General features: G+C 56.3%; 1 protein-coding gene and 2 non-coding genes across 6 annotated transcripts in view; 2 read left to right on the top strand and 1 right to left on the bottom strand.

Annotated features, from left to right (window-relative positions):
* Positions 1 to 19,569, top strand: part of PDE2A (phosphodiesterase 2A) — a 100,039-nt gene that overhangs the window by 40,487 nt on the left and 39,983 nt on the right. For 3 of the 4 annotated variants that reach the window (XM_009423716.5, XM_508624.8, XM_063783161.1), the window contains one exon: positions 2,783 to 2,844. The exons of the other annotated variant lie outside the window; for it this stretch is intronic. In XM_009423716.5, coding sequence (XP_009421991.3) covers positions 2,783 to 2,844 — 62 coding nt within the window. The remainder of the gene's footprint in view (positions 1 to 2,782; positions 2,845 to 19,569) is intronic. 4 annotated transcript variants of the gene reach the window in all.
* Positions 12,101 to 12,162, bottom strand: LOC112204868 (U7 small nuclear RNA). Its single transcript, XR_002938616.1, has one exon. It is a non-coding gene; the product is annotated as a U7 small nuclear RNA (small nuclear RNA).
* Positions 18,815 to 18,881, top strand: MIR139 (microRNA mir-139). Its single transcript, NR_035673.1, has one exon. It is a non-coding gene; the product is annotated as a microRNA mir-139 (primary transcript).

Genomic DNA, 19,569 nt, shown 5'->3' with positions numbered 1-19,569 from the left:
GGTGCACACTGCCCTTGGCATCAGGCGTCCAGGGTTTGAGAACTGACTGTGATGATCAGCGCTAAGCACACAGGCACCTACAGAAATGCGGTAGGGGGCTTCTCTCCTCAGCCCTTCTTCACAGCCCTGAGCTGCCCTCCCTTCCTCTTCTTTGCCCAGCTCCTCTCTCCTTCACTATCCCTGCTGTCTGCTGACTCCTGCCTCTGGCAGACACTGTCCTTGGGACACAGACTAGAGCTCAGGCCTCCAGGACTGGGATGCACACCCATGCACCCAGACACAGACACATAAACATGTGCAAGCGTGTCACGGGGTCCATAAATCCCAGCTGAAAACTGGTCAGACCATCAGGAGGCCACCCTGGAACCCAGTGTCCTCCTCTTCCTGTCAGGCCTCACACACCTCCTCCAGGAAGCCCCTTAGGACCCCTGAAGACCGTCTTCATCCAACTAGCCCCTTTGTGACAACTGAACTCTGTGAGCCTAGGTTCCTCCTGTGACTCGAAGGGCAAGGCTGAGTCCCCCCTTCAGTCCTGGGGCCACTCCTTCAGTGTCTTCAGGAGGGGCTCAGCTTCCTGTTGCTGGGTGGGGAGAGCCCTGAGGTCCCCACAGGACGTGGGACAATGGGGAGGCGGTGACAGATGAGAGGCTGAGTCTTCCCTAAAGCAGACTCCACCCTCCCCTGACCTCCCTGGCTGGTGGCTTGGACACAGCCCTGGCCTGTTGGCCTCTTAGGACTAGGGTCCTGGTCTGACCCCACAATGCAGAGGTCTGGGAATCAGAAGCCCTGGTTCTCCAGCAGCAGTTCTCTAACTGGCGGCTATGGAGTCCAGGCCTCCAGGGCACTGGTAGGTTATTGGCGGGTTGGTGCAGATTCGTGTCCAGGAGGGGTGAGCTGGCCTGGGGGGCCTATGTACAGGAGATAGGAGGGTGATAAACACAGGCTAGGTGGGATTACAGGGAGCTGGGAATACTTAGCTAAGAATCCCCTCATCCTAGGCACTTTCCCCACACTTGAAATTGGCTGGAGGGGGAACCAGAAGTTAGGTGGGGTTGGGGAGGGACAGGAGCCAGCACCCTGCCTCCACCTCCGGGCAGTGCCTCTGCTGGGGGGCAGGAACCTGTCCTGGGAGTGGTGGGAGGCCTGAGGGGGGAGCTGGATTCTCCAGTGAAACTGGCCCTCCCTCCTCTCAGGGGAGGGGAGGGGGCTGTCCCTGGCTGCTCAGCAGGTAGCCCATCTGGCTGTGGGTGGAAAAGAAGACTCAGGCTTTGTGGATAAAAGGGACAGCCCTGGGTCAGGCACTTATCTCAACCCTCGTCATTTCCTCTGCCGGACATGGCTGGGTGAGTGGGGTCATTGCACAGAGGGAAGGAACAGGCCAGGGCCAGTGCATACCAGGCCCTACAGGAGAGTCAGGCACATGGGTGACCCTGCCACACCCTGGGCTGCAGTCAGCCCCTCATAGAGGCCCAGACACACACCACAGTCACTGCCGGAGATGGCCACACCTAGACCATCACACCACACACAGACCCAGTCTCTCCAGGTGACACTCAGGCCCAGCTGCAGGCGCAGCTAAGAGGGAAGACCCTGCAGGGCACAGGGACACGTGGGACAACCAGACGCCCTGCTTCGGCCACACCACAAGCCTCCACACACCAGGTGCAGCTCCTGTCACCCCTACGGTCAACCCAAGGAGAGCCAGAGATTCCAGTAGTCGTGGGCAGGTATCCAGTGCCCAGGCGAGAAGAGGGGGACACCAGCAGGGAACCCAGAACCTCCTCCATGCCAGACTGTGCCCTGCCCCCAGCTCACAGAAGGAGTGCCTCAGGCTGTTTATTTCCTAGCAGGGACTAGCAGGGATGGGTGTCTCATCCCCCTCCCCCTCCCAGTCCCCACCACACGATTCTGAAGCTGCCAAATCAAATCAGCCCCTGCACCCGCGCCAGGCTGGCATGGCGGCCAGCAGCTGACGGGAACGAAGCCAGGCTCAGAATATCCCACCGCCTGTCCGATGCCTGAGTAGGCTTGTTGGGTGGGGGTGGGGAGGGGCAGGAGCCTGGCAGCCAGGCCCTGGGCAGTGCCCCTCAGAGAGGCTGGGGGTTTGGAATGCCGCAGGGTGGTGGGCTTCTGGAGAATGAGTGAGCAGGTCTCTGTTGTGTCTCCAGGCTGCTGTGGCAGTGTCTCCACCGCTAGCATTCCGGGAACTGTGGAAGTGGTGCTGGTAGGATACAGGTCGGGGGTCTGATCCCAGTCCAGATGACTGGGCGCCAGGCTGGGGTAGGGGCTCCCACATGGTCTCACATTCATTTGAGACTCACAGCACCCGGGTTGGAAGCCCCTTGGTTGTCTGTCAGTAAAGGCCCAACTCACTGTGGAGGCCCAGTGACTGTGTGAGGTGGACATTACGGATCCCATTTTACAGATAGAGAAACTGAGGCTTAGAGAGGGCTAGTAGAGCTCCCTGGAGAGAAGCAGAAGTGGAGGAGGCCTCAGAAAGAGTAAAGAGGTGGTCATTTCCACTCCTTAGGAGCCCTAGGTGGAAAGAAGGAATATGGCTCTGTTCTCAGAGTCAAGGAACAGAGAATATGGCAGAGCCAGAGGTGCCCATGGGAAGCAGAGAACAAGGAGGGAGTCTGGGGAGAGAGCAGGGTGCAAGCAGGCAAGGCTCCCTGGAGGAGGGGGCCATCCGTGGGCTTGCTGGGGGCTAATGGGAGGACAGTCTGGGGAGAAGGGGAGAAGGCCTGGCCGGCCTCAGCCCCTGACCTTCTTGTCTCTGCAGCCAGCCTGGACCCCCTTGCAAAGGAGCCAGGACCCCCAGGGAGTAGAGACGACCGACTGGAGGTGAGAGCTCAGTGGAGGGAGAAGTGGGTGGGCTTGAGGGGGTGGGGCGCAGACTGAAGATCAGTCTGAGTGGTGCCCTCCCCCTTGGGAGGACGGGGAGGCTGGAGTCACATCCCAGCCCCAGCCCTCCAGACTAGGACCACCCCTATATCAAGACCATCTCCCCTCACCCTATATATCCCCAGCCTGGAAGTCCTCCCATGAGGATTCCTCCTCCCAACTCACCTGGGGAGTCACTACAGACTCCTCCCTTGTCCTCCCCACCCTCACCCAACAATTCCCGTTGATTCTCTGCCCTGAGTATTTCCCGAGTTCCTCTCCTCTCCATTCTGCCGCCTGCTTGGGTCCAGGCTCCCTCAACTCTCCCCTGGGCCACTCACTGGCTGCTTGCTTTCAGTTTCCCCCATCATCCACGTGGCCACCAGGAGGATCTTTCTAATGCACAGTCCTGAACTTGTCACTCTCTTGCCCCAGAATCCTCCATGCTCCCCACCCCCATGCCCCCTCCACAACCCCAGCCTGGCAGTCGTCCCCCTTCATCCATTCCTGCCTCCCCCAAACTGCTCCTGCTGGCCTCTTCCCCCCTCACCTTCCTAAATCCTTCGGGGATCAGCTCTAGCCTCCTCTCCTCTGGGAAGTCCTCTCTACCCCTTGACCATGGGACCAAGCTCGCTCCTGCTCCCTCCTCTGAGCTCTCCTGCCCTGGCAGTCAGATGCCAGGGCGCTCTGCTGTCTGTCGCCCACCGTGCTGTGCCATGAGCACCCTGTTTTCTCCATCACGTGACTCTGTATGTGTGTCTGCCTTGTCTTCTCTGCACTGTGAGCTCTTTGAGCCTGGGGACTGTGCTTTCTTCATTCCTGAACCTTCTACCACCCTTGGATGAGTACTGGTGCAGGGCTCAGCCAGCGCATTTCCTGCCCTGCGAGGGGTGCCATCCCCACCCCCCGACCATGCCTTCCTTCCCTGTGAGGGGTGCCTCATAGGACTCTTCAGTGCTCAAAGGGGCCTTGACGAGCAAACAAGGTGGGCTGCTGATGTTGAAGATTGGCACAGAGGAGGGTGTGTGTGTGTGTGAGAGAGAGAGAGAGAGAACTGGACCCACAACCAGAACAGAGTCTGCCCAGGCCCAGCTGAGAGGGAGAGGAAGATGATGCTTGTATCAGCCCTCCTGTGTGCCAGGAGCCTTTGACACCCACCTTGTTTAATTATTACAGCACCCCCATGAGGTAGGGGCTGCTATTATTCCTATTTCACATTTGGGGAAGCTGAGGCCCAGAGGGATCATTCAGCAAGTGAGTTGGGACAGAGCTAAGATTGGAGCCTAGATGTGTCTCAGGCTCGAGGCTCACTCTTTCCTGGCCCCTGAGTAAGATGGGAAAGAAGGTGCCCACACAGGGCCTGGTGCACAGGAGGGGCTCAGCACAGGTTCCCTGCTGGGACACAGGGCCAAGACCTGAGAATGTGCCTCCAAGTGGGGCTGGGCCCTGCTGCTGGGAGCTGGCAAAGGGAGCTGGGAGGGGAGGGCCTGGAAAGCCACATTATTAATTTATTTACTGCCATGGCATTCCCCATGGGGCGGGGCTCCCCCCAGAGCTGGGACAGATGGTGTTCCTGGGAGCCTGCAGTGTCTCAGCAGCCTCGGCCACCCGCCAGGAAAGACTGGATTTGTCATCCACCCAGGGAGCCACAAGAAGAGGGGGCTTTGGCAAAGCTGAGACCCTCCTGGGCAACGGGGGCTGTGCCCCGAGGGAAGGAGTATGGCTCCAGGCACCCTGCTATGCCTCTGGGGCAGCCCCCGCTGCCTAGGCCATCTGCCTGCCCTCTCTGCAGGTTCAAGTTCTGCTCTTTGTCCAGCTCCACCGGCCTCGTCCTTCCCATGAGGCTTCCCTGGGTTGGCCCCCCCTGCTCCTATCCCTGTATTTTCTCTGCCTTTCCTTGAGCTGGGTCCTGCTGCCTCTTCCCTCTGACCGAGGATCTGGAGCCATGAGCTCCTCAGCCCTCAGCTCTGTCCTGACCCCATCCCCACACTCATCCCCAAAACAGTTAGTGTCTGCCTGGACTCTTGGCAGGGCCTGCTGGATTTCTGGGTCCTGCCAGCACCCCGCCCGAGTGCCCAGGCCTATACTCAGCACTGCTGGGAAGAGATGGGCTGCCTGAGGGGACGCTGCCAACATGGAGAGGGCAAGACTGGAGAGAGTGGGGACCCGAGGGCATTGCTCAGACCACAGGGGCAGCTGGAGGGAAAAGGGACTGGGAGCCTGAGGGGCCCTCCTGTCAGGGTGGATCTGGGAAGCCAAGATGGCCTCATATAGTGGACAAGCCACAGGGTCAGATGAGCACGGGTTCAAGTCCCAACTCCCTTGCTTCCTAGGTGTGTGGCCTTGTGCCTGTCACTTAACCAGCCTGAGCATCAGTCTCCTCACCTGCCAGGCAGGGATAAGAACGTCTATCACTGCCGGGAGCGGTGGCTCACGCTTGTAATCTCAGCACTTTGGGAGGCCAAGGCAGGCGGATCACAAGGTCAGGAGATCGAGACCATTCTGGCTAACATGGTGAAACCTGTCTCTACTAAAAATACAAAAAATTAGCCGGTTGTGGTGGTGGGCGCCTGTAGTCCCAGCTACTTGGGAGGCTGAGGCAGGAGAATGGTGTGAACCCGGGAGGCAGAGCTTGCAGTGAGCCGAGATCACGCCACTGCACTCCAGCCTGGGTGACAGAGCAAGACTCCATCTCAAAAAAAAAAAAAGAACCTCTATCATTCTTGGATGTAATCACTGTTATTCAACATTACCACAATAGAGCTGTTGGGAGAAGTTACAAAGACTGTATGTGTGGGGTGCCCGGCGCAGGCCTGGCACATGGCAGATGCTTGGGGAGAGTTAGCCTCCTCCCTGTTTCCCTCAAGGATGACATCCTTAGAGCCAGGACTAGGCTGTACCCCTGTGAGACAGGATGCTCCGCAGGGCTGGGCTGAGGCTTATGGAAGTTCTATGGGCATGGCACACTCTCCTGGCACTGGCTGGGCAGCAGCCAAGAAAGCAGAGCTGCCAGCACCCATCCCCACCCAGCAGGCGTGTGTTCAGCACACCCTCCTGGGATGGTTCCCTAGCCCCTGTGCCAGCAGCTGACTTGGAGGAGGGGCTCTTCCAGCTCAGCCTGGCATCCTCCTTCAGGGCCAGGCCTCTGCATCATTACTGTTTCTCTGAAAGTCAGGTCTGGGGCAGTTCAAGTTGGTGAATTGAGCACGCTGAGTCAATGCCCTCTTTGTGATGGCTCTCAGGGCCCAGATGGCGGCTTGGGAGGCTTAGCTGGGATGGGGGCATGGGGAGAGGCGGACGTGGATGAGGGCACTGGCATCCACAATAAGTACTGAAATGCACTGCCCAACACCGGCTCCTCTATTGCTGCCCTTGGGACAAAGACCACACCCCTTGGCAGGGCATTGCTGGCCTTGCCTGCTGGGTCCCCTCATGTCCCCTTGTGTCCCCTTATGCCCTGAGACAGCAGCGCTACAGCCACATTGTTGTGTTCACTCCCAGCACACAGCAGCTCCCCCTGCCTCCCTGCCTTTGCTCACACTGACCACCTGTCTGGAATACCTTTCCTTTCTTTCTCCACCTACTCTCTTTTCAAGGCCCAGATGAAATGTCACCTCCTTTGTGACGTTCCTCAGACTGGTCCCTCTACCTCAGGCCGAGCCAGTCTCCTCCCTTCCCTGGGCACTCACAGTCCCCATTTTCCTGAGCCCACAGTTGGGAAACCTGTTACCCCACGGGGTGCTGTGGGTAGTGTATCCTTCCCCATGGGGTTGTAAACACCCAGGAGGCAGAGGCTGAGACTGAGTCTCCTTTGTCTCTCTTGGGCCCATGTGGTGCTTGGTATAGGCCTGGTATATGGTAGGTGCTCAATAAATACTTCTTGAATGAACAAGAGTGGCCGTGAGTAGGGCTGGAGTAGTTCCAAGAAGGGGCACAGTTGGGTTGGGCGGTCTTGGAGACTTGGAGGAGGCAACCTTAGAACTTTGAAGGATGGAGAGGGTCAAGGGCACCAACCGAAGAAGCCAGGGACCAGCTAGGCAGTCAGAGAGGTCCATGAGGTCAGCTTCTGACAGCAGCAGCTAAGGACAACCAGGACCAGAACAGGACTGGGAAAAAGCAGATAGAGGAGGCTGGAGCAAGGACTCAGCCCCAGAGGAGGCTGCAGGAGGTTGGCTCATGCTCAGAACCCAGCTCCAAAACACTCTGCCCATGAGTGCTGGGCTGAGGAAGGCTTGGTGCCAGAGTCAGGGTGAGGCTGAGGCCACCAGTGAATATGTGGGCCCAGCTGCGGGGGTAGCAACTAGGCAGGGGCGGGAGCCAGGTTGGAGGGGGTATTGCCATTGCCACTGCAGGTGGAGTAGGGCTTCGCTGGGGAAGGAGCAGCTTGTGTGAGAGTGTGGGCAGGAGTGGGAGGGGAGAAGGCTCCGAGTATACGAGCACAGCTTACCAGCAAGGAGTCCTGGGGTGAGGCTGGAGGGGCCACGCTGTAGGCAGCACTTTTCAGGCCCTTATCTAACATTCTCAAGTGAGTGCTCCTAGCTGCCAGATGTGCTACTTCCTCCTGGATTCTGCACATCAGGAGCCAGTGGCCTCTACAATGCCCCATGGCCCCAAAGGAGTGGCTGCCAACAAGTTGGCCTTAGCATCTGGCATCCATGGGGGTCCTGAGGCCCTGCCATCTGTCTGTGCCCGTGTCGGGCTGCACAGGCCCGGGGCGTGCAGGGACCTGGGACCAGGGAGGCGGTCTCAGCTGCCACTCTAGCCTGTCTCTCTGCCTGCCCATCCACTGTCCACACCCCTGGCTGACTGAGTAAAGAGAGAGATGGGCATCGCAGGTCCTGCCATCAAAGAAGCCTAGTCTAAAGGAGGAGGCATAAAGCACCGGGGACTTATACCCAGAGAAGACACACGCTGAGACCACGCCAGGCTCGCGGCCAAGGCCTAGGCCCAGGGAGGGCCAGCCTCGTCAAGGGCCTGGAGTTGAGACTCAGGGAAAGGCAGGAGCTGGCTTAGAGGCGCAGGCAGGTCCAAGGCAGTGCCCAGGCCAGATGCTGCGGCCCCGGGCTGAGGTTGCTCCAGCCGGCCCCACCCCCCACCGTCCTGCCTGGCCTTTGGCTGTAAACACTGAGAGAACAAGTTCCGTTTCCCGGGAAATATTTATCTCAGGCTGTGTGAAGAGCGTGTGCACTGGCCTCCGTGTGTCCTTCCTGCAGACTGGCTGGGGCAGGAGGAGAGGGAGCTTGGCAGCGCCCTTGTTGGGGGGAGTCTGTGGGGCTAGGAGGGAAGGGTGTGCCAGAGGCCCCTGCCTGGAGCCTGAATTTGAGTGCTGGCTGAGGGAGAGGTGGGAGCGGATGGGAGAGAAGCCTGTTTTCTCCAAACCCCACAAATGCCCTCCGCCTCTCTCATGTTCCTTTCTTCTTCCTGGTCCATCCTGTCTCCTCCAGGTTCCGGCCTCCAGCCTGGTGTCCCCTCCTCAGGCTGCCTTTTCCTCCTCCTCCTCCCTGTTTCCTGGCTCTTAGCCGCTTCGTCTGGGAAGTCTTCCTCAACTTTAAACCCTCGAACCCTTGTCCTCTGCCCTCCATCTCCCACTCCTCAGGCTTTCAGCAGCTTCACGTGGAGCATTGGGCTGGTCCTGTCCACAGTTGTTCAGTTGCTGTAACAGCTTGTGCAGGCTGCCCTGGAGCCCTGTTCTGGGAAGCACAGGTCTGGGCACCCTGGGGCTGGGGCGAGGCCCGGAGCTGATCTCCTCTGTCCATCCCAGTAGAGCCAGCACCAGTGCAGACACATGGGGGATCCAGGTTGGTGGACCAGGGGAGGATGGAAAGTCCCATGGATCCAGCCGGAATGTTGGAGTGGGGAGGCAGAGGGCCCAGGGTTCCTGCTGGCCAGCCTCTGGGCTTAGGGGTGTGTATCCCAGACAGGCCAGGCCTGCCAGGGGCCCTGACAACAGGAAATCCTTGAAGGAACAAGCAGAGGCTGAGGACTCTGAGCACAACAACAGGAAACAGCCGTGACATGGGGCAACAGCCCTGGCGACTGTGCCCAGTTGGGGTGGGGACGAGGGGCCGAGCTTGTGGGACCCAGGGTGACGCCAAGAGGGACACTGAGACACTGTGGGACAGGGGGCGTTCTGCACATGTGACACGGAGCTTATGACGTGTAATATCAAGTATGTGACCATGATCATAGGGTACTGTGTGGAGTGTGGGTGAGTCACTGAGTATGTGACACTGGCTGTGAGGCACTCCATGATAGCAGATGTGTACAGTGGCTGTGCCACCAAGTGTATAACACTGTGTGATATTGATTGTGTGATGCTGACACCGAGTGTGTGACATTGCACATTGCCTGCTACCACGTGTGTGACACTGAAAGTGACAGTGAGCACATGGAGGGTGTGTCTCCATGAGAATCAAATACAGAAACGTGAGCAAATGACGCTGCAGTAGCAGGTACGGTCCTGAGTCTGTGGCTCGAGTGTCTGACACTGAATTGTGACATTGAGTGTGTCCCAAGCATATGATCTAGTGAGGCTGAGTGTGTAAACAAAGGCATGACATGGAGTGATAGCAAGTGTGTGGAAGTGGGCGTGTGATGCTGTGTGATCTTGGGCCTGACATTACATGTGTGATGCTCTGTAATGGTTGTAACAGTATGCAATGTGCACATACAGTGCTGTGTAGGACACTGTCATGGGAAGGCACCGATGGGTTCAGGCGGGAAAGTAACACCGTCCAAAGGATGGTTTTAAAAGATTGCTCTGGCCGGATGCAGTGGCTCACACCTATAATCCCAGCACTTTGGGAGGCTGAGCTGGGTGGATCACCTGAGGTCAGGAGTTCAAGACCAGTCTGGTGAAACCCCATCTCTACTAAAAATACAAAAATTAGCCAGGCATGGTGACAGGCGCCTGTAATCTCAGCTGCTCGGGAGGTTGAGACAGGAGAATCACTTGAACCCGGGGGGCAGAGGTTGCAGTGAGCCAAGATTGAGCCATTGCACTCCAGCCTGGGTGACGAGTGAAATACCATCTCAAAAAAAAAAAAAGAAAAAGATTGCTCAGGTTGCAGAATATGTATGTGTGCGAGTGTGCACGGTGCATGGCAGGGGAGGGGAGATAAGTTAGGAGGAGGCAGAGAGGAGGTGGGTAGAGCAACTGGAGGCTCCTGCAGCTGCCCAGGCAGGAGATGGTGGTGCCTGTGTTAATGGAATGGCAGAAGAGTTAGAGATATGGAGCAACTTTGGAGATATTTGAAAGCAGAAATGACAGAACTTGCTGATAAATGAGAAGATGAGCAAGAGGGAAAACCAGAGAACAATTTCCAGGGTTCTGGCTTGAAGAACCAAGCGATGGATGGTGAAGATGTTTCTGAGATGGGCAAAGGCAAGGGGGAGGGTCAGCACTAGTGGGGTGGGAGGACAAGGAGGCAGAAATCGAGTGAGCTGTTTTGGATGTGTTAAGGGAAGCATCCAGGTGAAGGTGTGCAGTGGGCAGCGGGGCCAGGCTAGGGATACATCTGGGAGTCGACAGGCATGGGGGGTTTGTTAAGGTCGTGGACCTGGCTGGGATAATGGAGAGAGGGAGCTTGGCAACAGAAGAGGTGGGGACTGAGGACCGAGCCTTAAACTCTGAATATTCCATTGTCTAGAGGCCGGGGAGGTGAGAAGGAGCAGCAACGAGACAGAGGAGGAGGGCCAGGGAGGCAGAGGAGACCAGGAGTGTGAAGCCAGAAGCCAAGGGAGGAAAGAGGCTCAAGTGGGAGGGAGGGTCGGTGTGTGGATGGTGCTGGCCCACAGGTAAGTTGGGAACCGGAAGATTGTGCTGTGCTGGGCACTGTGGGTGAGTCAGGCTAATGGGAGCCATTTCAGTGATGGGCTGGAGCCAGAAGTCAGACTGGCCTGTGTAGGATGGTGAGGGAGGTGAAGACGTTAGCCTGGAGAGCCCTTTGGAGACGTTGGGCTGTGAGGGCTGCAGAGAAGGACATGATCGCTGGAAAGGGAGATTACATTTTTTTATTATGGGTGATTCTAAGCAGACACAATACCAGAGAGAAGCATATAAGAAACTGCCATATACTCATCACCCCAGTTCAACAGTTGCTGGGATTTGGCCTCATTTCTTCCTCTCTTCCCCCCTATCTGTTCTTTCATTTTCCTTTGCTTAAGCTTAAAATTTTTTAAATTGTGGTAAAATATACATAACTTAAACTTTACCATCATAACCATTTCTAAGTGTACAGTTCAGTTGTGGTAGGTACATTCACACTGTTTTGCAACCAATCTCTGGAACTCTTTCATCTTCTCAACCTGAAACTCTGCACCTATTAAACGACAGCCCCCATCCTCCTCTGTCTCCAGCTCCTGGCACCCACCATTCTACTTTCTGTCTCTATGACTTGGACTACTCTAGATACCTCAAGTAATTGGAATAATGTAGTATCTGTCTTTTTGTGACTGGTTTTTAAGTTTACTTAGCATAACATCCTCAAGTTTTACCCATGTTGTAGCATGTGACAGGATTTCCTTCCTTTTTATGGCCACATAATATTCCAGTGTATGGACAGACCACATCCATCCAACACCAGACACTTGGGTTGTTTTCACATTTTAGCTATTGTGAATAATGCTGCTATGAACATAAGTGTACAAATATCTCTTCAAGATCCTGCTTCCAATTCTTTCAGATGTATACCTAGAAGTACGCTTGCTGGATCACACAGTCATTCTATTTTTTGGTTTTTGAGGAACTGCCATACTGTTTTCTGTATCTTTTTACATTCCCACGGACAGTGTACAGGGGTTTCAGTTTCTCCACATCCTTGCCAACATGTGTTATTTTCTGTTCTTTTTTTTCTTTTATTTTTTAATGGTAGCCATCCTAATGGGTGTGGGGTGACATTTCATTGTGGTTTTGATTTGCATTTCCCTAATGATTAGTGAAGTTGAGCATCTTTTCATGTGCTGGTTGGCCACTTGTATATCTTCTTTGGGAAAATGTTGATTCAAGTCCTTTGCCCATTTAAAACATTGGGTTGTTTGCTTTTTTGTTGTTATTGAATTGCAGGGGTTCTTTATATATTCCAGATATTACCTCTTTATCAGATAAAAGCTTTGCAAATATTTTTCTCCCATTTCATAGGTTGCTTCGCTGAAATATTTTAAAGCAAATCCCAGACATGATGTCATTTCACCAAAGGTAGACTTTTTTTTTGGTGGGGGGAGCTTTCCGGTGAAGACTGAAAAACCCGCTAGACAAATTCTAAAATAGATGTGACTTTGGATTTTTGTTTTTTAAGGCTAGGAGGTCCTGGATGATGCTGAAATGTAACAGTGACACAGAGCCAGTGTGGAACTGTGTCTGATGCTGTGTGAGGGTGACATGGTGGCTTTGGGAACATGGGTGCAACACTGAAGATATAAGAGACTCCAAGTGAGGGTGACAGTGAGAGATCACTGTGTGTGTGGCCCTGTGACGCCCAGTGACATGGGACAGTGGGACGCTGTGGACCGTGAAATGACTGTGTGTCACCGAGCAGGTGGGACCTGCTGTGTGAAGGCCACAGGTGTCATGTCTTCTTGTGTCATCCTGGTTGATGAGTGTGACACAGTGCAGGACTCTGCATGGGAGTAAGAGGGACTGAAGCTGTGCTATAGGTGACCGGGCTGCATGTGATTCAAGTGGGCTCAGCCCCAGCTTCAGCTGCTGAGTATGGGAGGGAGCATGGACATTGTAGGGTAGATGAGGAGAAACATTGAATGGGAACAGAAATGGTGTCTGTGCCCAGATGCAAGCTCCTCCCTTCTCTGAATACCCAGGAAGGCTTCCTGGAGGCAGGATGTGGGCACTTCAGCAGGATGTTGTAGGTGCTGATTAAGAGCAGGGCCTGTGGTGTCAGACAGCCCTGTCTAGGCTCTGACATTCAGCAGGTCATTTTATCTCTTGAGCCTGAATTTCCTCAAGTATAAAATGGGAGGTCTTAGGAGGAATGCATGAAGCAGTGCTCCAATGCATGCAGTCTCTGGCACTTGGTAAATACTCTATGGTCTCTTGGGGAGCAGAAACCTCAACACCTGCACCCCAGGTCCCCAAATAACAGGAGCACCAGTAGAAGCACAGTGAAGGTGCGCTGAGTGAGGTGTCCTCTTACACCCACAACCCTCCTCTCTCCCTCTCCCCCAACTTCTGTCCCCTGCTCGGTGTTGTCAGCGATACCCCCTCCTGCCCACTCACTCCTGCCCCCTCCTCTCCCCTGCCGTCCTTACCACTGTCAGCCTCCAGCCCAGGCTCCTGCAGCCTCATTCAATTAGGCCAATGCAATTTGCTCAAGAAAAAGCCCCATAATTTGGTTAATCACACCAGTAGGGGATCTGGTCCCGGTCGGGAGGGTGGGGGTGGATAGGAGTCCATACCCGCAGCTGAGGCACAGGTGTCAAAGTGCCTGTCTTTTGGGACCTTTACCCACTTCCTTGGGCTCCTTTCAGGAGCCAACAGAGTCCAAAGCTTGGGTCTTCTCAAACCCAACTACAGAGGCCTTGAAACAGGAGTCTGGACTTCCTGGGTTCGCTTGTATTCCTGGGAGGGTCCCTGCTACTCTCTGGGCCTCAGTCTCCCTTTCCAAAAATGGGAGTAGAATTGGGGGGTCTCAGAGGCCCCAGTTGGCCTAGCTCTGCATCCCAGCTCTGGTCAGTCCCCCTTGTGGCTTCTGAGGGGCCTTCTCCTAGGCCTTGGGGAGGGAGCACTGAGGGGTAGGTGGAGAGCACAGGGCCCCAGGGAAGTGAGGAGGGGTAAGTGTCCTCTGAGTCTCATCTGGAATGTGTCTACCCCAGTCCTATAATCAGAGACCCTCTAGTTCCAGGCTGCACACCTGAAGGTGGGGCAGGAAGAAAGGAAGCTGCCCTTTCTTGGTCACCTGCAAGGCCAAAGCCTCTTAACCGTGCAGGCTATACCTTGCACAGGAGCTCCAGCAGAGGTGGGGTGGCGCTGAAACTGAGCCCACTCTCCCTCACCAAGCCTTTCCCCTCAGGCCCGCATCTGCCCAGAGAATTGGGGTCCCTCCTTTCTAATGTGCACACAGGTGGCCCCAGCCCCCTGCTGGGAGTCAGCTTAGGCAAGGTTTGATGGCTCAGCTTAATCTTCTCAGCAGCTCTGGGGGAAGAGACCATTTTACGGATGAGGAACTGAGCCCAGGAAGGTCCAAAGACTTGTCCAGTACATGTGGTGTGTGGCAGGGCAGGCAGATGAGCCCGCATCTGAGGGAGGCGATGGGAGAAGTGACAGGGGTGCACAGAGGAGGAGAATTAGACCCTCTCAGATTCCACCACTCTCAGCCACACGTTCACTCACTCATTTGGAGACAAGACTAACCACCGGCGCATTCACAGCCCCCCAGACAGCCACACACTCACTATACCACTGTCACATGGACATCAACGACCTGAATCACATATGCATAGATGCAGGCCCACATGGTCACTCCCACGTGCAGATGGCCAGTGCACACACATAGACACAGGGTACTCACACATGTTTACACTCTCACAACCCATGTGGGTTACAGATTCCTACAGAGACACAGACCTACATACTTTCACAAGGAAATTCTCCCAGTGACCCAGGGAACATAGTCTGCCATGATGATGTGATGGTCCGTAGGGGCTCGCCACTATAGACCATTAATGGGCAGACTGCACACATGCTTAGGTCCCCAGCAAAGCAGGAGTTCTGCACAGAGTGAGAGGAGAGGTCAGTTCTGATGAGTGTATCCAGAATTTTGCAATCAGAAAAACCACACAAAAACTATTTTAATTTTCATTTCCAAGATAAAATTTAGTTTGAATTGTATAGAGGGTCCGAGGGTCTGGTGGGAGGGCATCATCATCTTTTCAAGGCTTTGGGGTTCTAAGGCACCCACAGATTCACAACAGTCCCACAAGATATCCCAGGCTGACATATTTACCCAGCCCAGTGTGTGCGTGTGTGTGTGTGTGCGCACGCTGTGTGCATGCTCATGCTGGCTCCCAGATCCTCGGGATGTGAGGAAGGAAAGTAGGAGAGATTCCAGAGACTCCGGATGTTTGTTCTCTGGCTTCCTGGGCCCTTCAAAGGAAAATAACTCTGGATGTCAGCCTGCCTGCCTGGCGGGCTGGGTGGAGAGGTGGGCTGTTTTGGGAGATGAGCTATGTTGGGAGGTGGGCTGTATGACAGCCTGCCTCAGCCCCTGTGGCCCCACTGACCGGGACCCTGTGTAATGAGGCGGAGTGACCAAGGCCCATGGCCAGCGTCCCATGGGCTCGTAGGCCCATCGCCTCCCCTCTCTGGGGCTTGGCTCTCTCATCTGAAAAATGGAGGTGGGAAGGAGATGAGACTGGATGGGCTTTCTCCTGGAGACTGATTAGAGAGACAGAGACTCAGGCCCGGAGTCCAGAAAAGACAACCAAAGCTGGGGAGGGCACATGAAGGGGGGCAAAGAAGGTCTGGGTTCAGGGGAGTGCGTGGGGCCCCAGAGCCTGCCATGTCTCCGCCAACTCTCTCCCTCACTGGAGGAGGGCTCTGTGCCTTGGTGCCCCTCCTGCCCAGGGCCCTGTGGCTCAGCCCCTTGCTTGCTCTGTGAGGGGGACGGGAGAAGGATGAGAGTCCCAGTGATAGGGGGAGGACAAGACCAGGGGAGAGGGCTGGGGGTTTCTGGAGGGCCAGAGCAGGAAGAGCAGGAGAGAAGAGAGGACACCACAGTGCAGGAAACAGAGGAGCAAAGGCTGGGAGTGGGGAGGCTGGAGGGGTGCAGGGAATCAGACTGGGGTGCTGCGAAGAGGCCTGAGGCCAGAGCAGGCAGTGCCTGGATGGAGGGAGCGAGCAGCTCCTCACCCTCAGCTCCTTGATGAGGTAAGGTGACCACGAGCCCTGCTCCAGGCTGTGTGCTGAGCACTTTGCTCGGAGCCTGTCACTCTGGAGGAGGGGAGGGGGTGTTCCCAGGAGCTATGACAGTCTTGTGCAAGGGAGGGACAGGGTCACATTTATGTTTAACAAAGCACTGCACTGGGAGAGAGGAGCTGAGAGACCCCGGCCCTGGGGAGCATGGTGGCTGGGACCCCGGAGGGCAGGCGTGCCCCAGACGGACCCCACTCAGAAGATTGCTTATCCCAACCCCCCAAAGAGAAAGGCTATTTTTAGGAACAATAAAAGTGCTCACACATTCCTGCAGGGGCAGAGAGAGGGAAAGGGGGCAGGAGTCAGTGCAGAGGAAGAGGGTGGACCCCGCTCTTCTCCCAACTCTGCCTTGGTCTTCAGGGACTTCTCCTCAGGGGCTTCCCCAGCCAGCCCTGCCTCTCCAGCCTCCGCCTGTCCCTGGGGTTCCCTACTGGCTCTTATGTCTATCCCTCTGCTTCTGAATTGGTACTTGTTCTGTCCCTGTCTCTCTTTCTCATACTTCCACTTTCCCCCTCCCCCTGGGGTTTGGGGAACAGCTGGGATGGGCCAAGCTCTGTTGAGAGAGCCAAATACAGTCATAGGACAAAGCAGCGGGAGGCTGTGGGATACACACATGCCGCAGAGCACAGACAGAGAGAGGTGGCCAGGCACAGAGAGAGGCGGCCAAGCACCCAGGGAGGCTGAGAGGCAGGGAGAAAACACGCTGGGACAGTCAGGGAGAGCCCCAGGGCAGGCATCACCGGGCAGCCAGCCTCTGTGCCCTGCTCTCTGTCTTGTCCCTAAGAAGACCAGCATGGCTGGGCTTGCCTCCCGCCATCCACCCCTACCAGCCCACCCCAGGCCGGCCCTTCCTCCCCGCCCTCTGCAGGCCCACACTAACCCTAGGCCAGGCCGCCTCCTTCAGCATTTACCTCCCACACACAATGGGCACAGTGAGGAGATAAGAGACCCAGTCTCTGGCCTGGAGGCAGATACTCAGCCCTACCCGACATCTGAGAGGGCTCAGCCCATCCCCTGGCCAAGGCAGGTATTAGAGGGGCCCCAAAGACAAGCAGGACTCTGGGACAAGGTGTCCTAGTGTGGCCCAAAGGGCTGGGCTGAAGCATGGGTCTCCTGGCTCCAGATGAGAGCCTGGGCGAATCCTTCCCTGCCTCCTCTGGCCTTAGTCTACCCCATCAAGCTTGGGATTGGACTACATGAGGCCTGAGGCCCTGTAGACCCTGGTCCCTGGAAATTCTCAGAAGGCCTGGGAGGGGGACAGGTGACCACGCAGGAAGGCTTCCTGGAGGAGGTGACCTCACTCATGAAAGAAGGTGATAGTGACAGTGCTCCTCTTGGGGAAGAGCCCTCCATCCTGACCTGCTGCCCCCACCCGGTCTGCACGTGGAGATGATCCTGAAGCACAAAGGGCCTCCCGGCCTGCAGAGGGGCCTGGGAGAGGTTGCCAAAGGCTCTCAGTAGGAGACACCCCATTCCTCAGGCTCCTTCTCTAAGACTGTAACTGTGCCAGACTGGGGAGGCTTTGAGAGGTCTCAGCTATCTCCCCTGCCTAGATCCTTCCTCCACACCCCTCTTCTCCCTGATGGCATGTAGCCCTCACAGTACAGTAGTCCTGGGCACACAGGAGTTTACCCAGTCATTTACCGCTCAGCAAACACCTACCAACACCTATGAGGGGCTGGGTAATGCTGGAGACCCGGAGAGGGGCAGGACACAATCTCTGCCCTCCAAAAGCTCCCAGTCTGTTGTGGGAGCCAGACGGGAAAGGGTGGCACTGCATTGATGCACACAGTGCATGCCATGGTGGGGGAAAGGGGGGCAGTGGGAGCCCCAGGTGGGAGGGTCAGACTTGCCTGGAGAGAGAACAACAGACTCTCCCTGGAGGAGATCCAGAGAAGGGAGATCACTTCATTCATTCATTCGTCATTCATCCATCCACCCATTCAATTATTCCTTTGGCCATCATTTCCTGAGGGATGTAAACTCTCTTCTGACACTGACCCAGCGGGACACTCAGCGTCCTCCTCCTCTCCTGCTTGAGCCACCATGCCTGCCTCTTGGAGGCTCCTGGACTTGCTTTGCTCAGCTCCCAACCCACCCTGAGGGGGTGAGGCTGAGGAGGGTGTAAACAGACATTCAGGGTCACCAAACTCAGAGCTGGAGGCCTGCCACCTCACCAGGGGCCTTTCTCAGGGCACAGACTCCCTGGTGGCAGGGCCTTGGCCCTTGCTTGCACACCCTTGGGGACTAGGAGCCCCCTCATCCATCCTGCTCAGGCTCTCTTTTGTGGCGCGACTCTGATTCACAGTGTGCCCAAATCTGCCTCCTTGTGACTGCCGCGAGCTGCCTCGTGGGCCCCAGGCCAGAGGACAAGGATAGCTAGAATGCCAGGTGACCAGGATGACTGCGATGGCATGGAGAGGGGGATGCTGTGATGTGTTTGGGAGGAAGTTTGTGGCGTCCAGGAGAATGTGGGCAGCAGAAATGGGACCACTCTCGGTTCTTCCCTGTAGATGAAGCAGCTGAAGGTGGGAGGGGGTGGGAGGAGACCTGAGCTGGCTCTGCCCCGCTTGATCTGATGTCTGCCTTGCAGGGCCATCCTCCCCCTCCCCACACTCAGCTCCTGCCTCCCTCCCTCTACCCACTCTGACTGTTCCCTCCTTTCCTGACTCCAGACTCTGGGTGAGGGACTGAGGTGATTCCAGTGAGTCAGGCCCTCGGGGAACTGATTGTGCAGGCAACTCTTGCCTGCCTTCTCCTGCTCTTTCCCTCTTCCCATTCCTTCATCCACCCCCAAACCTAGCTCCTGATGGATCCAAGGGTGCGGGGGACAGCCGGGAGGTCATTTTGGAGGAGGCAGGAGCTGGAGTAGAAGCTGGGACTGGCTTGGGAAGGGCGAGAGGCCGGGGCGGAGCTGGTTGTGGGCGCTGGAAGGGAGGAGCCAACAGTGTGGGGTCAGGCTCCTCTGGACGGGGACACCCTTGGGAGGCACCGGGACTGGCTCAGGTGTATTCTACAGTGCACGTGTCTCCAGTGTGGCTCGGAGGCTGGAGACGCGGCCCTGTTGGAGTAACAACTGAAGCCGGAGTCTGCGAAGGGTGGGCAGGAGGGTGGAGGGATGGGGGCATGGAGCGGGAGGGGGTAAGTAGAGGAGGGAGGGGAGGAAGAGAAAGAGCAGGGAGGAGGAAAGGTCTCTGGCAGGTCCCTCCTTTAAGACTGGGCTCCTGCGCTGCGAGAGGCCCCGTCCATACTGCCTTGTTATCCATATCTCCCCACCACTAGTCTCCCTCTGTCCTTCCACCCCCAGCCTCTCCCCTCCATTGGGACCTTCCCTGGGGCGTCCCCTCATTGGCTGTTCTCACCTGAGCAAGGCCCCTCCCCTCCAGTCCTTAGCCTCTTCACCTGTACAATGGGATGACCCAAACAGGCACCTCTTGGGCTTGTAGGAGGATCCAAGATAGTGTCAGTGGGTCTCGAGGTGTGGTCCCCCGACCAGCAGCATCAGTGTCATCTAGGAATGTTTGGAAACGCAAGTTCTTGGACCTCGTCCCAGACCTACTGTATCAGAAACCCTGGGGGTGGGGCCAGCAATCTGCACTTTAACAAGCACTCTGGGTGGTTCTGGTGCACATGAAAATTGGGGAACGCCTGGTGGAAACCTCTAGCCACAGGAGGTGCTTGGGAAAGGTACCTTCCCCTCCCCAAAGCCTGATGCCTCACTCAAGCATGACACTGACAGTTGGGCTAGTTCAGCTGCGTAT

The sequence above is a fragment of the Pan troglodytes genome, chromosome 9 (assembly GCF_028858775.2).
Source record: "Pan troglodytes isolate AG18354 chromosome 9, NHGRI_mPanTro3-v2.0_pri, whole genome shotgun sequence".
Taxonomy (NCBI): domain Eukaryota; kingdom Metazoa; phylum Chordata; class Mammalia; order Primates; family Hominidae; genus Pan; species Pan troglodytes.
The sequence above is the reverse complement of the archived record's forward strand: the minus strand, read 5'-3'. Positions and strand labels throughout refer to the sequence as shown.